The sequence below is a fragment of the Mobula hypostoma genome, chromosome 18 (assembly GCF_963921235.1).
Source record: "Mobula hypostoma chromosome 18, sMobHyp1.1, whole genome shotgun sequence".
Lineage (NCBI taxonomy): Eukaryota > Metazoa > Chordata > Chondrichthyes > Myliobatiformes > Myliobatidae > Mobula > Mobula hypostoma.
In genome coordinates, this window is record NC_086114.1 from 4,748,598 (window position 1) to 4,763,179 (window position 14,582).

The following is a 14,582-nucleotide window of genomic DNA, read 5'->3' on the forward strand; positions in this document are numbered from 1 at the left end:
TTGAAATTATAATTTGTTATTATGTATTGCGCTGTACTGCTGCTGCCAAACAGCAAGTTTCAGGACATATTTACTGACTGTTGAAAGGACTAGATAAGGTGGATGTGGAGAGGATATTTCCTGTGGTGGGGTTATCCAGATCTGGAGGGCACTGTCTCAAAATTGAGGGACGACCCTCTAGAACAGAGGTAAGGAGGAATTTTTTTAACCAGAAGGTAATAAATCTGTGGAATGCTCTGCCACAGACTGCAGTGGAGGCCAAGTTATATTTAAGACGGAAGTTGATAGTTTCCTGATCGGTCAGGGCACCAATGGATAAGGCAAGAAGGCAGGTGTATGGGGTTGAGTGGGATCTGGGATCAGCAATGATGGAATGGTGGAGCAGACTCAATGGGCTGAATGGCCTAATTCTGCTCCTATGTCTTATGGTTTGTTTGTTTATACACAGTGTGAAATAAGCCCTTTCAGCCATTTGAGCGGCACTGCCAGTAATCCCCCCGATTTCATCCTAGCCTAATCACGGAACAATTTACAATTAACCTACCAACCGGTACATCTTTGGACTGTGGAGGAAACCGGAGCACCTGGAGGAAACCCATGCGGTCAGGTACAAACTCCTCGCAGAGAGCGGTGGGAATCGAACCGGTGTCACTGGGACTGTAAAGTGTTGTGCTAACCACTACACTGCCGTGCCGCCCATATACCGGTGATATTAAACCTGATTCTGATTCTCAAATTTCAAGGGTTGTCAAATTAACACTAAACCATGAACAATTGTCCCACTTTCAGCACTGAATTGTTCATTTTCCAACCACTGAGCAGGAAGGCAGCTAAGGTCTCAAAGTATTTTCTAATTGTGATTAAGACCTCATTCATTATAAATACCAAATATCTCCTTTGATTATTGATTGTAAGTCCTAGGATATATTAGTAACCTAATTCCTTATCAGGGAATGCATACTGTGTATGTAGTGTACAAATTCAGATGTTTGAGCTTTAAGGGTATGAGTGTGAGATAAGTGTCAAGCAAAAAATTAATTGCTCTTTCTAATTTCTTTGACCAATTATAAGACATTGGAATAGGAAAGGTATAAAGCATATGGGGCAAATATGGGCAGATAGAATTAGCATCTTGGTTAGCATGGGCAGATGGGCCGAAGGGGCTATTTTCATGCTGGATTGTTCTCTGACTCTAATCTCTACAGTGGAAGGGTCAGGAATCTGCTACGTTATCCCTTCACTCCAGGATTTAGAAGATAACTCGGAAGATAGCTTTAAACTCTCTGTATTATTATTCAGTAACTTGCTGTGATCATGTGACCCTAAGTACCAATAAGAACAGTTTAATTCCCACCCATAGAATGTACTGGGATGCACAACTGGACAAACATTTGGCCCCGTTGATCCCTGGCTTTGGTTTCTGGTTTATTATTGTCACATGTACCAGATACAGTGAAAAGCTTGTCTTGCATGTTGTCACACCAACACACATCAAAGTTACTGGTGAACGCAGCAGGCCAGGCAGCATCTCTAGGAAGAGGTACAGTCGACATTTCAGGCCGAGACCCTTCCCTTTTGCCAATCACTTGTCCAGCTCTTGGCTTCATCCCTCCCCCTCCTGTCTTCTCCTATCATTTTGGATCTCCCCCTTCCCCCTCCCACTTTCAAATCTCTTACTCACTCTTCCTTCAGTTAGTCTTGACGAAGGATCTCGGCCCGAAACGTCGACTGTACCTCTTCCTATAGATGCTGCCTGGCCTGCTGCGTTCACTAGCAACTTTGATGTGTGTTGCTTGAATTTCCAGCATCTGCAGAATTCCTGTTGCTTGCATGTTTGTCAGATTCTTTTTCATTTATCACAGGTACATGGAAACAAACAGTGAAATGTGTTGTTAATGTTAATAACCAAAGGATGTGCTGGGGAAGCCCACAATGTCCACAATGTTCAGCAGAACAACACAGAACACTACAAACAACAAAACAACAGCAAAAAAAGACAGCCCCAATCCTCAACATACAAGCGCGCGTGCGCACAAACTCTCTCTCTCTCTCTCTCTCTCTCTCTCTCTCTCTCTCTCTCTCACTCCTCCAAATCCATATCAAATCTCTTGATACAGATCAGCTCATTGTGCAATGCATTGACATAGAACATGGTAAAGCAATAGCAATGCAGAATAAAGTGTGAAAGGTATTGAAAAAGCGTAGTGCAGGTAAGCAAGATCATAACGAGGTAGAATGTGAGGCCAAGAGGTCCATTCAAGAGTCTGATAACAGTGGGATATCTGCTGTCCTTGAACCTGGTGGTACATGGTTTCAGACTTCTGTATCCTCTGCCCGATGGGAGAGAATGTCTGGGGTGGGTGGAGTCTTTGATTATGTTGGCTGTTTTACTGAGTCACATGAGGGGAGGCTGGTTCAGTAGTTTATTTTCCTCGTTGGACTTCACCTCTCACCTTCCAGCTTGTAATCTGTACCCCTGCCGTCTTATTCTGGCTTCTTTCCCCTTCCTTTCCCGTGCTAATGAAAGATCTTAGTCCAAAACATGGACTGCTTATTCCATGCCATAGATACTGCCTGAACTGCTGAATTTCTCCAACATTTTGAATGTGTTATTCTGGATTTCCAGCATCTGCAGAATCTCTTGTACTTAAGAAGCACGAAGCTCTCCAGGGCAAATTAACCCTCCTGACTGGCACACCCTCTGTCACCATCATACTGCGAGTTTCTGTGGGATAAAATCAGACCAAATTCTTCTTTGCTCTGGGCACTGTCGTTAAATGGTAACCATGTCAGAGTGTGGGAGCATCCTCCTTCAGCTGTGACCTTTGCTGAGTGATGTGGGCAAGGTCAAGACTGTGGGAGTTGTGCGCGTAACCCAGGTCATGTACTCTGGCACACAATGCACTAATAGACACTGTGGATTTTATTACTGAACGCAATGTTGTTCCATTCCCTCAGCAGCCCACTACAATGCAACCAGGAACAAATACCTTTCATAGTACTCAAATCATACATTGTTAACATGCAGTGAGAAATTTTATTTATAGTGCCTCGAGAAAGTATGTAGGTTCATCTGTAAACTGCACATTGTTGCATTCCTTCACAAAAATTTGGAGAATAGCTCCAGATGTTTGCCATCACTGACTTGTTGGAATAAACAGCTGTGAGGCCCTTGGCATTGAGGTCAAAGTTCAAAGTAAATTCATGATCAAGGTACACGCATGTCACCATATACAACCCTGACATTCATTTTCTTGCAGGCAATCACAGTAAATACAAGAAACACAATTGAATCAATGCACCCAGTAGGACTAACAACTAATATGCAAAAGACAACAAACTATGCAAATACAAAAATAAAGAGAAAATATTAATAATAAATTATTAACTAACAAGTATCGGGAACGTGAGATGAAGAGTCCTTGGAAGTGAGTCCATAGGTTGTGGGAACATTTCAGTGGTGGGGTAAGTGAAGTTGTCCCATCTGGTTCAAGAGGGGTACTAACCCATCCAGTTTAAGATGGTTCTACTGAAGTCGATCGATGGATTCAAAAGACAAAAAAGTTGGAGCGAGCGATTCGTTGAGGAGTCAAAGCAGAGGAGTTTCGTAGTGTGTCCATCTAAACCGGGAGCAAGGTTGGATCAGTGTGGAGCCGATCTGGAACTGTTGAGAATGGCTTCAGGCTGGGCGACAAGGTACAGGCCTGGAGCGTATTGCTGCAGCAGGGCCCGGATCCCGGTATGTGGCATGGTCTGGTGCTTTGACAATTTAAATGCCAGCCCAGATAGATTGGAAAGGCAGGATGTCGGGACTGGAGGTAAGGATTGGGCTGATTCCACTCGCTCTTCCACGATGTGCATTCCTCTCTCTGCAGTGTTGAGGCTGTGAGATGGCTCCGGCTGCTATGTGCTTTGTGTCTGTGAGCTTCGTGGCAATTTGCCCCACTGTATGATGAACTGAGACCAAGGCTTTGGGCCTACTCAGCTGCCCTGGGGATTCAGGCCTGTGGACTCAGTTTGGTTTGGAATCATGTTGCTCACCTCTGTGGTTTACAGAATTTACTTTGTTCTCTTTTTCTCTGCACATTGGGTGTCAGTCTTTTTTTAATTGGGTTCTTTCAGGTTTCTTGCTTTGTGGCTGCCTGACAAATATCAAGGTTGTATAATTTATACATTCTTTGCTAATAAATGTACTTTGAATAACTGTTGCTGAACTTGGTGGTGTGAGTCCTGAGGCTCTTGTACCTCCTTCCTGAGGGCAGCAGTGATCAGCTCCTTGGTCTCGCTGACATTGTGTGAGAGGTTGTCCAGGTGACAGTATTGCAGTCTAGTCTTCGATCTAGGGGATGTGTCTCTGGTGCCCATCGTCTGCACTCGACCGCTACCTGTCAAGTAGGTTATAATGAGTTGAGGCTAAATATTAAACATAAAAAAAAGCTTCATTTGTTACATGTACATGGATATAGACAGTGAAATTGTCGTTTGTGTCACTGAGCATTGTGGTCGCAAGTGTCACCACGCTTCCGGCACCAACATAGCAAATGAATTGCCAGCAGAGTAACAAGCCCAGAGCCTCCTAAAAAGCTTATTAATACAGAGTGAATGCCGCAAATAATATAAATATGGAGACTATTATTAATGTTGTTGGAAGATGCCACCAAAATGACGTGCACTAATTTAACAGCTTTACAACCATTGCCGTGAGCTACAGACTCAGTGTTGACTGTACAACACATGTTCTCAATATTATTTACTTTTTATTATCTGCACAATTTGCCTTCTTTTGCACATCAGTTATTTGTCAATCTTTATTTATGTCTTGCTTTTCATAAATTCAGTTGCATACCCTTATTTTTCTATAAATGCCTGCAAGGAAATGAATGTCAGGTTAGTATATGGTGACCTATACGTACTTCGAAAATAAATCTACTTTGAACTTGACTTTTTGACTGTCATGACTATGACTTCAGCGTACAAACACTCAGTGGCCACTTTATTAGGTACAGCTGCTTGTTAATGCAAATATCTGCTCAGCCAATCATGTGGCAGCAACTCAATGCATAAAAACATGTGTACATGGTCATGAGGTTCGGTTGTTGTTCAGACCAAACGTCAGAATGGGACGTAAATCCCCCCCACCACCCCAGCTTCTTACAGCACACTAGGGTAGAATTCTGATCGGTTTTTAGTTGTAGATGTTTCTAGGTGCCAGCTTGTTGTAGGTTTGGCTGCATGGTTCAAATTGAATATAAACACATCTTGTCAGAATGCGTTGAGTATTTTGTATTAAATTGAAAAAAAGTTTATTAATCAGACCTAGCTAATCAGGTCTGTGATTGGTTATTACTTTATGATTGTCACATGTGAACTTTGTTTGTGTGCATCCAAACACATCATTCCATACATAAGCATATTGAAGTAGTTGAAATAGAGATAGAATTCAGAAGATATGTAGCTCGGGTGTTTGAGAGTTGGGTTGAGATGTTCTCCGATCTTGGTAACTTATAAACGTTTTGTCTCCATATGAGGAGACACCATCAGTGTACTGTTGATTGTGGTGTGTCTTCCGAATGCTTAGCTTTTATGTACTTATCAATCAGCTGATTGGTCATCATTACAGGAACTCAGTTGAGAAGTGGGGAGGAAATCTAATTGCTTATTGGCTGTGTGGCGAACGTTGTGGTCAGGAACTTTGCACGCATCAGCTCATAAATAGGATCGAGGTCTATGTGTTTGTTTACAGAACTGTTTGCAGAAAACCACACTTCTAGGAATTCTCTTGCATGCTGCGTCTTTGCTTGTGCCATGACTTTCACTGATGCCCAGTCGAGTTGTGCCCCTCTCTATCTTCATGGGTAGAGACCAGGGAGAGTTGGTCATGTCACTGCACAGCCAGTTGATGTTCATGGAGTCTTGTGGATCGTTTTCTCCCAGTCTGGCTGACATAATATTTGCTGTAAACAACAGGAATTCTGCAGATGCTGAAAATTCAAGCAACATACATCAAAGTTGCTGGTGAACGCAGCAGGCCAAGCAGCATCTGTAGGAACAGGTGCAGTCGACGTTTCAGGCCGAGACCCTTCGTCCAAAACGTCAGCCTAAAACGTTAACTGTCTATTACAGATGATGCTTGATCTGTTGAGTTACTCCAGCAATTAGTGTGTATTGCTCAAGATCCCCAGCTCCTGCAGAACCTCTTGTGTTATAGAGATCATCTATGGCTTTGCTGCCCTCTGCGCATCCCCGAGGAAAGTTACCTTCTGACTCTGACAGAACACATAATTTTCCTTTTCCTGCCCTTATTCCCCACACAACGGAACTTCCACGCCTGAGCTGGCCTGTGTTGCTGGTTATGCCCCTGAATTAACTTTTTCAGATTGTTTTCACACCTTAATTGTCCTGTTGTGATTGTGCTTTGGAGGACATGGCAATATTTTTCCAGACGCTCCATGCATCAAACATTGTAACTCCTCAGCCTTCATTTATTCCGGGGGGAGGAGTGGGGGGCATCCACAGGTAAGTGTTGCCATGTATTTTTTGAACACGGTGGCCTGGAAGCAGAGATTGTTCCAAAGTTCAAAGTAAACTTATTGTCTAAGTACACACTGTGAATTCACCATATACAACCCCGAGATTCATTTTCTTGTGGGTGTACACAGTAAATCCAAGATGAGCAACAGAATCAATGAAGGATGGACAATCAACCAATGTGCAAAAGGCAACAAACTGTGAATATAAATGAGAAAAATAATAATAACTATCAAGAACCTGAGTTGAAGAGTCTTTCAAAGTGAGTCCGTCAGTTTTGGGAACAGTTCAGTGATGGGGTGAGTGAAGTTATCCTCATGATGGTTGGGGGGCAATAACCATTCCTGACCCTGCTGCTGTGAGTCCTGAAGCTCCTGTGCGTTGTTTCTAATGGCAGCAGCATGTTCTGAGTGGTGGTGGGGTTCCCAGCGATGGATGGTGCTTTCTGTGACAACGCATCGTGTAGATGTGCTCAATGGTGGGGAAGGCTTTGCCCGTGATGGACTGGACCGTATCCACTACTTTTTGTATAATTTGCTTTTCAAAGGTGTTTGTATTTCCATACCAGACTGTGATGCAGCCAGTCAATATACTCTCCACCACACATTATAGAAGTTTGGCAAAGTTTTAGATGCCATGCTGAATCTTTACAAACTTCTAAGGAAGTAGAGGTGCTGCCGTGTTCTCATTGTAATTGCACTTACTTGCTGGCCCCGGAACAGATTCTTTGAAATGATTTAAAATTACTGACCCTCTCCACCTCTGATCCTCTGAAGATGACTGGTTTTCTCCTCCTGAAGTCAATAATTAGTTCCTTGGTCTTGCTGACATTCAGTAAGAGGTTATTGCTGTGGCACCATTCAGCCAGATTTTCGATCTTCCTCCTGTTATGTGACACCTTTGATTCAGCTAATGACTGGGGTGTCATACATTAGGTTATTGTGGATCATGTCAAGTCAGTAACATCATCTCCTTCTTTTTCCCTAACTCTCCCCTCAACAGGATTTCACCTGAGTGCCACTGTGGTTCCTCTGCAGACTGGACAGGCTAAAGGAGCCTTCAATGTGGCCGTAATGTTTGACCGCTGCCGGATAACCTCATGCAGCTGTACCTGTGGAGCAGGAGCAAAGTGGTGTGCTCACGTGGTGGCTCTTTGTCTCTTCAGGATACATAACGTGAGTACTCAGAGTGCGTGTGTGTGAGTGTGAGTGTGTGTGCGTGTGTGTGTGTGTCTGTGTGTGCGCGCGTGTGTGTGTGCGCACGCGTGTGTGTGTTTGCGTGTGTGTGTTTGCGTGTGTGTGAGTGTGTGCGTGTGCGTGTGTGTGTGTGCATGTGCGCGCACGTGTGTGTGTGTTTGTGTGTGCGTGTTTGCGCGCATGTGTGTGTGTTTGCGTGTGCGTTTGCATGTGTGTGTGTGTTTGCGTGTGTGCGTGTTTGCGTGTGTGTGTGTGTTTGCGTGTGTGTGCATGTGTTTGAATTCACCTCATAGGGAAGTTTATGCTATGAATTCTTAAAGTAGATTAATCAGTTGGTTTATTATTGTCAAATGCTCCAAGGTGCAGTGAAAAAGCTTGTCTTGTGTGCCATTCACACTGATCGATTCATTGCAGCGATGCACTGAGGTAATACAAGTTAAGACAATAACAGAATGCAGAATAAGACCAAGGACGATACCCTGCAGAATCTGCTTCGTTCACTTCTTTTACTACTTTTTCTTTCAAATGTGGTTTTGCACTGTGAGAGCCTGTGTTCTATATTTTGGTCGTGTGTTTTTGTGCCAATTGATCAATCCGCTGATTTGTTGTCTCTGAGGGGCTTTGGTGAGCTTTCAAGCAAAGTGTGTGCCTTGGGGTCAGGGTGCAAAGCCATGATGGACTCCATTTCTCATCGATCTTGCCAATTAAAGCATCAAGGAAGATTGAAATTAATGAGGATGTGAGTGGAAGGCAGGCATGTGTTCAGCGCTGTCTAGCTGCGTGTTACGGCGCGCACGCATACACTCTTCTCTCTCACTCTCTCTCTCTCTCACTATCCTCTCTCTCTCTCTCTCTCTCTCTCTCTCTCTCTCTCTCTCTCTCTCTCTCTCTCTCTCTCTCTCTCTCTCTCTCCCTCTCTCTCTCCCTCTCTCTCTCCCTCTCTCTCTCCCTCTCTCTCTCCCTCCCTCCCTCCCTCCCTCCCTCCCCTTCTCGCCTGTGGTCCCAGAAGAAGATGTCTGCATGTGAGCGGTCTGTCTCTCTCTCTCCATCTTGCTCGATGCTGCTGGAGTCCTGGGTCTTGGCGAGGTTTAATCAACACAACTTGTGGAGTTCACGTTACGATGTGTTTCTGGTTTCTGGTTGCTCCTTTTTTTGTTGCTATTTTGTGCAATTTTGATCGGGGCGGCCTGTAGATAATGAACGACACAGTGCTAGATTGAACTGAACTGAATATGCCTGGTTTCTTTCGATGACTTTGGTGTTTTATGTTCTGGGTTTCTCATTCATTTTTATGCTATTTGTGCAGTTTCCTTTTTTGCATGTTGGGGATTTGACGAGTTCCGTTTTTATTTGTTTCCTGACTGTGTCTGTGGGAAGATGAACCTCTGGGTTGTATACTGCATGGATAACTTGATAATAAATATACTTTGAATCTTTGAAAGTGCAGTGCAGGCAGACAATAAGGTGCAAGTTCATCATGAGGTAAATTGTGAAGCGTAGACTCCATTTTATTGTACGAGTACTTGACCATTAGTCATAATAGCAGGGGCCATGGCAAATTCCTTTAGCCTCCTGAGGAAACAGATGTCGGTGGCGAATGGCTAGACTGGTTTAGGCTGACAGGAAGATGACAGTAACTCAAATAACCACATGTTATGAAGAGCATCTGTAAATGCACAATGTCTCAGTCCTTGAAGTGGATGAGCTAGAGAGCAGAAGACCACAAACATACACTCAGTGACAACTCTATTAGGTACAGCAGGTACCTATGTTTTGATGTGCGTATGACAAATAAAGCTTATCTTTATCTCTTTCCAATCAATTTATATTTTGTACAATTTTACCTGAATTAAAACTGAATGCTGAATTGAAAATCAAAGATTTTTTTTTGTACCTGGAACCTTTTTTTTAAGGAAATTTATAAAAAATAACACTGAAAGTTTGATTATTTTGGCTGATTGAAATATATATCCACAGTATCTGGTAAATACTGTGGAATTGCACAGTGAATGTTTATGCAGAAAACAGCACTTGCTCAGAAATTAAATGGTCTGTTTCCCTTCAAGCTGTCAAAGCTTGGCATCTTGCATCTCACTGTATAGAAAGCTGGATGTCTACTGTTGTGGGGTTGTGTGAAGTCATTGCTATTACACAAGTCACGGGGGAGAGGAAGCAGGTTCAGTCCTAACCTTGTCGTTGTCTGCATGGGGTTTGCGTGTTCTCCCCGTAACCAGGTGGCCTTCCCCTGGGTACCTCAGTTTCCTCCAAAGATTAATGGGTTATTCTAAGACCCCCCTTGGTGTTCGTGTGTGCAGGCGGATGAATTGGATGTTGGTGGGCATGTGAGAGATCTTCTGCCAGCCTTGCCACTCTTGAGCTGGGAAATCCACCCAGTTAAACCTGTCGTCAATCAAATGAATGAAAATAGAGAAGTAGTTTTTGATGGACTCCAGACCAAGGTCTCTTTGGGGGCTTTGGTTATTGCTTGCAATGTGGTGCTTCTGCTTGTGGAAGAGGGTCGGGGGGAGGATCGTTGCTTCTACTGCTGCTTGTTCATGGGAAGGGTGAAGGGGGGCTTTGGGGTTCTGATATTGCCGTCGCTCATACTTTCTTGTTTCATGGATGTCTCTGTGAAGAGTAAGAATTTCAGGTTGTTTACTGTATACTTCCTCTGATATAAAATCGAACCATTTGAAATGAAAATGAATGGGTGAATATCAAGTGATTGACAGGATGCAGATCCGGGCTGAGATGTGGCAGATCGAGTTCAACCTTGCGAGGTGTGAAGTCATTCACTTTGGAAGGTTAAATCTGAAGGCAGAGTACAGGGCGAATGGCAGGATTCTTAGCAGTGTGGAGGAACAGAGGGTCCACGTCCATAGATCCCTCAGAGTTGCAGCTCTATAAGACCATGTTGTGTTTGCGTTTTGGAGTATTGTGTTCAGTTCTAGTGACAGCGGATGGGAGGGTGGGAAAGAGAAACAGGGCTTGTTTTGCTGTTGCTGGTTTGTTATTGGTTGTGTTCTGTGTTGTTCTGCTGAGCATTGTGGGCCTGCTGTGTTGGCACTGGAATGGGTGGTGACACTTGAGGGCTACCCCCTTGGGTGTGTTAGTTGTTAATACAAACTGCTCATTTCACTATATGTTTCAATGTATCTGTGATAAATAAATCTGAAATCTGGTAGATACATTTAATCCCTCCTATATATTAGTGAGACCTGAAGCAGAATTGGGGACCAGTTTGTTGAGCACCTTCACTCCGTCCACCACGAAAGGCAGGATTTCCCAATGGCCACCCATTTCAATTTGACTTCCCATTCCCATTTCAACATTATCTATGGCCTCCTGTTCTGCCATGATGAGGCCACACTCAAGTTGGAGGAGCAATACCTCATATTTTGTCTGTGTATCCTTCAACCTGATAGCATGATTGTTAATTTCTTAAACTTCCAGTTATATCTCTCACTCTGTTCTCTCGTTTTCCATTCCCCATTCTGTTTACCCTCTCAACCCTTCTAGTCATCTGCCCAACACCTCCCTCTGGTTCCGCTCCTCCATCCCTTTCTCCCATGGTCCACTCTCCTCTCCTGTCAGATTCCTCCCTCTTCAGCCCTCTATCTCTTCCACCTATCATCTTCCAGCTTCTTCATTTATCCCTCCTTTCCCACCTATCCACCTTCCCCTTCACCTGCCAGCTTGTACTCCTCCCCCGCCTTCCTATTCTGGCTTCTGTCCCCTTCCTTTCCAGTCCTGAAGAAGGGTCTTGGCCTGAAATGCCGACTGTGTATTCCCTTTTATAAATGCTACCTGACATGCTGCAAGCAGACAAATCTCAAGGTTGTAATAATTTATATATACTTTGAACTTTTGAGTTATAGAGTCATGTTCCATGGAAGCAGGCACTTGCCAACCAAAATTCCTATCTAGTTCAGTCCTTTTTCTGAGTTTCTCCAGTATTCTGTGTGTGTGTGTTGCTCAAGATTTCCAGCATCTACAGAATCTTTTGTGTTTATTATCAGTCTGCATCACGTTTTAAACTCTGTCTCTTGTTTATTGACTTATACCGAGCGGAAACTCAGAGAACCTCTGGTGATGGTGCATTTCTCTCCTGTGTGGCCCCTGAAGCAAATGGCTGCAGTTCGAGAGTTATGGATTACTGAGTTTGGAATCTCAGTGTGTTGAGATCAAAGTGTGGTGTAATTTATGACCATTGGCTTGTTATCTGTCTTGTGCCTCTGTGTTCAGGTCAGAGTGCTCTTCAATAATTGGATAATCTACTGTGTTGGAACAAAAGGAAAATCATCCTGTAAATCTATTGGCAGAGTTCACTGCATTACCTCAGTTTCTGAAACTCATTTTCTTTGAAAAACCTTCTTAAATCACTTGGAATTGTTTATGTGGCACCTTTTTAATTGCTTTTTTTTATTAAAACGTTGTGGCAGGGGAATGACATTGAAATAGCCATCATGCATTAGAATCAGCTTTAATATCATCAGCATACGTCATGAAATTTGTTAACTTTGCGGCAGCTATACAATGCAATATAGAAAAAAGCGGAATTACAGTTAATATATGTATATTAAATAGTTAAAATAAGTTGTTCAAACACCGAAATTTAATAAATAGGGAGATAGTGTTCATGGGTTCAATGTCCATTCAGAAGTCAGATGGCAGAGGGGAGGAAGCTGTTCCTGAATCATTGAGTGTGTCCCTTTAGGTTTCTGTACCTCCTTCCTGATGGTAACAGTGAGAAGAGGGCATGTCCTGGGTGCCATCTTGCCATCTTGGACAATGTCTCCCATCCTCTACATAATGTACTGGTTGGGCACAGGAGTACATTCAGCCAGAGACTCATTCCACCGAGATGCAGCACAGAGCGTCATAGGAAGTCATTCCTGCCTGTGGCCATCAAACTTTACAACTCCTCTCTTGGAGGGTCAGACACCCTGAGCCAATAGGCTGGTCCTGGACTTATTTCCTGGCATAATTTACATATTACTATTTAACTATTTATGGTTTTATTACTATTTAATTATTTATGGTGCAACTGTAACGAAAAACCAATTTCCCCCGGGATCAATAAAGTATGACTATGACTATGCTGGGGTTCCTTAATGGTGGACAGTGCCTTCCTGAGGCATTGCTCCTTGAAGATGTTTTGGTTACTATGGAGGCTAGTACCCATGATGGAGCTGACTAATTTTACAACTTTCTGCAAGTTACTTCGATCCTGTGAGGTAGCACCACTCCCCCCACCCCCATACCCGACGGTGATGAAGCCATTCAGAATGCTCTCCATGGTACACCTGTAGGAAGTTTTCAAGTGTTTCAGCTGACAAATCCAATCTCCTCGAACTCCTGATGAAATATAGCCGCTGCCTTGCTGCCTTTATAGCAGATTCTTTCCCAAAAAATTGACACCAAGACTTTGTTGTGTATGAAGATGGAAGTGTGGAGGTTGTTTCTGTCAAACTAATGTCAAACAATTCTCCATCACTGGAGCTAAGTACATTCCTCACAACAGAGATTTCCGTGCCAGTCTTAGAGGATGCTCCAGATATTTTATATTGATTGTGGTCAAGTGTGAGATGAATTATTAGTTTATTAGTTTGCTGCCACAGCAGCATAGTGGTTAGCGCCAAGCTATTACAGCTTAGGCTGCTCTGGAGTTTGGAGGTCAATTCCGGCACCCTCTGTATGCAGCTTGTACGTCCTTCCTGTCAGCACATGAGTTTTCTCTGGGTGCTCCACTTTCCTTCCACAATCCAAAACGTACCAGTTAGTAGGTTAATTGGTCATTGTAAATTGTCTTGTGATTAGGTTAGGGTTAAAGTGCATGATGCTCCTCATTGGACTGGAAGAGCCTGTTCCAAACTGTGTCTCTAAATGAAATAAAAGAATTGTTAAAATTTTACAAGATCTTATTTTCAACCATTTATTAATATTTGATTGTTTAACATATTTAACAGTGATTGTAAGTGTTCTAAATTGTACCATTTTTATTGTGGAGAGTTGTCGGTGGTCTTGGTAAGGTTGGGGGATTGGTTAGATTAGATTCGCTTTAGACCATCAGATACAGGAGCAGAATTAGGTCATTTTGCCCATCGAGTCTGCTCTACCATTTCAATATGCCTGATCCAACTTTCCTCTCAGCCCCAATCTCCTGCCTTCTCCCCGTATCTCTTCATGCCCTGGACAACCAAGAATCAAGTTTACTTGTGACCTGTACAGTTCATCTAAATATCAAAGCATACAGCGAAATGCATCGATTGTGCCAAATCTTAAGGTGCTTTTGCCCCACATAGTGTGCCCAAGGAAACCACTGCAAACTCTTTCCAGACTGTGGCAGAAATTGAACTCAGAGTGCTGGCACTGTAAAGCGTTATGTTACCCATTACACTATCATGCCAAGGTGACCAAGAGTATTGATGAGGGCAGGGTGGAAAATGTTGCCTGCATGGACTTTGGCGAGGCTTCTGAAAAGTTCCCACATAGTAGACTGGTCTGGAAGATTAAATCAGATGGGATCTGGATCAAATTAGATACAACATTTCCAGAATAAGCTATATTTTGCTGTTGAGTTTCAGATTAAGAGGAGCCTTGCAAAGCCTGAGAGAAGCAGTCAGTCAGCTTAGTAATTCACTGTAACAGAATGTGCGTTAATTCCACACAACCGTCTGCTTCATGTCTTTGCTTCCTATCAATTAGCCGAAGTGTGTTATTCCTTCAATTATTAATTGACCTTGCACCTGTTGTCTTTCACGATGTAATGATTCTGTCAGTTTTACTGCTGTTGAAGTGGTTACTCTCTTCGGGAGTAAGTCTTGAGAACTTTTGAGTACAAATCAAATATTATCT

At 43.2% G+C, this 14,582-nt stretch overlaps 1 protein-coding gene across 4 annotated transcripts in view; it reads left to right on the forward strand.

Moving 5' to 3' along the window:
* Positions 1-14,582, forward strand: part of zswim8 (zinc finger, SWIM-type containing 8) — a 187,452-nt gene that overhangs the window by 69,962 nt on the left and 102,908 nt on the right. For 3 of the 4 annotated variants that reach the window (XM_063070363.1, XM_063070365.1, XM_063070364.1), the window contains exon 5: positions 7,531-7,703. In XM_063070363.1, coding sequence (XP_062926433.1) covers positions 7,531-7,703 — 173 coding nt within the window. Of the gene's footprint in view, positions 1-512; positions 608-7,530; positions 7,704-14,582 lie in introns of all 4 variants that reach the window. The other variant, XM_063070367.1, reaches the window with a different exon arrangement.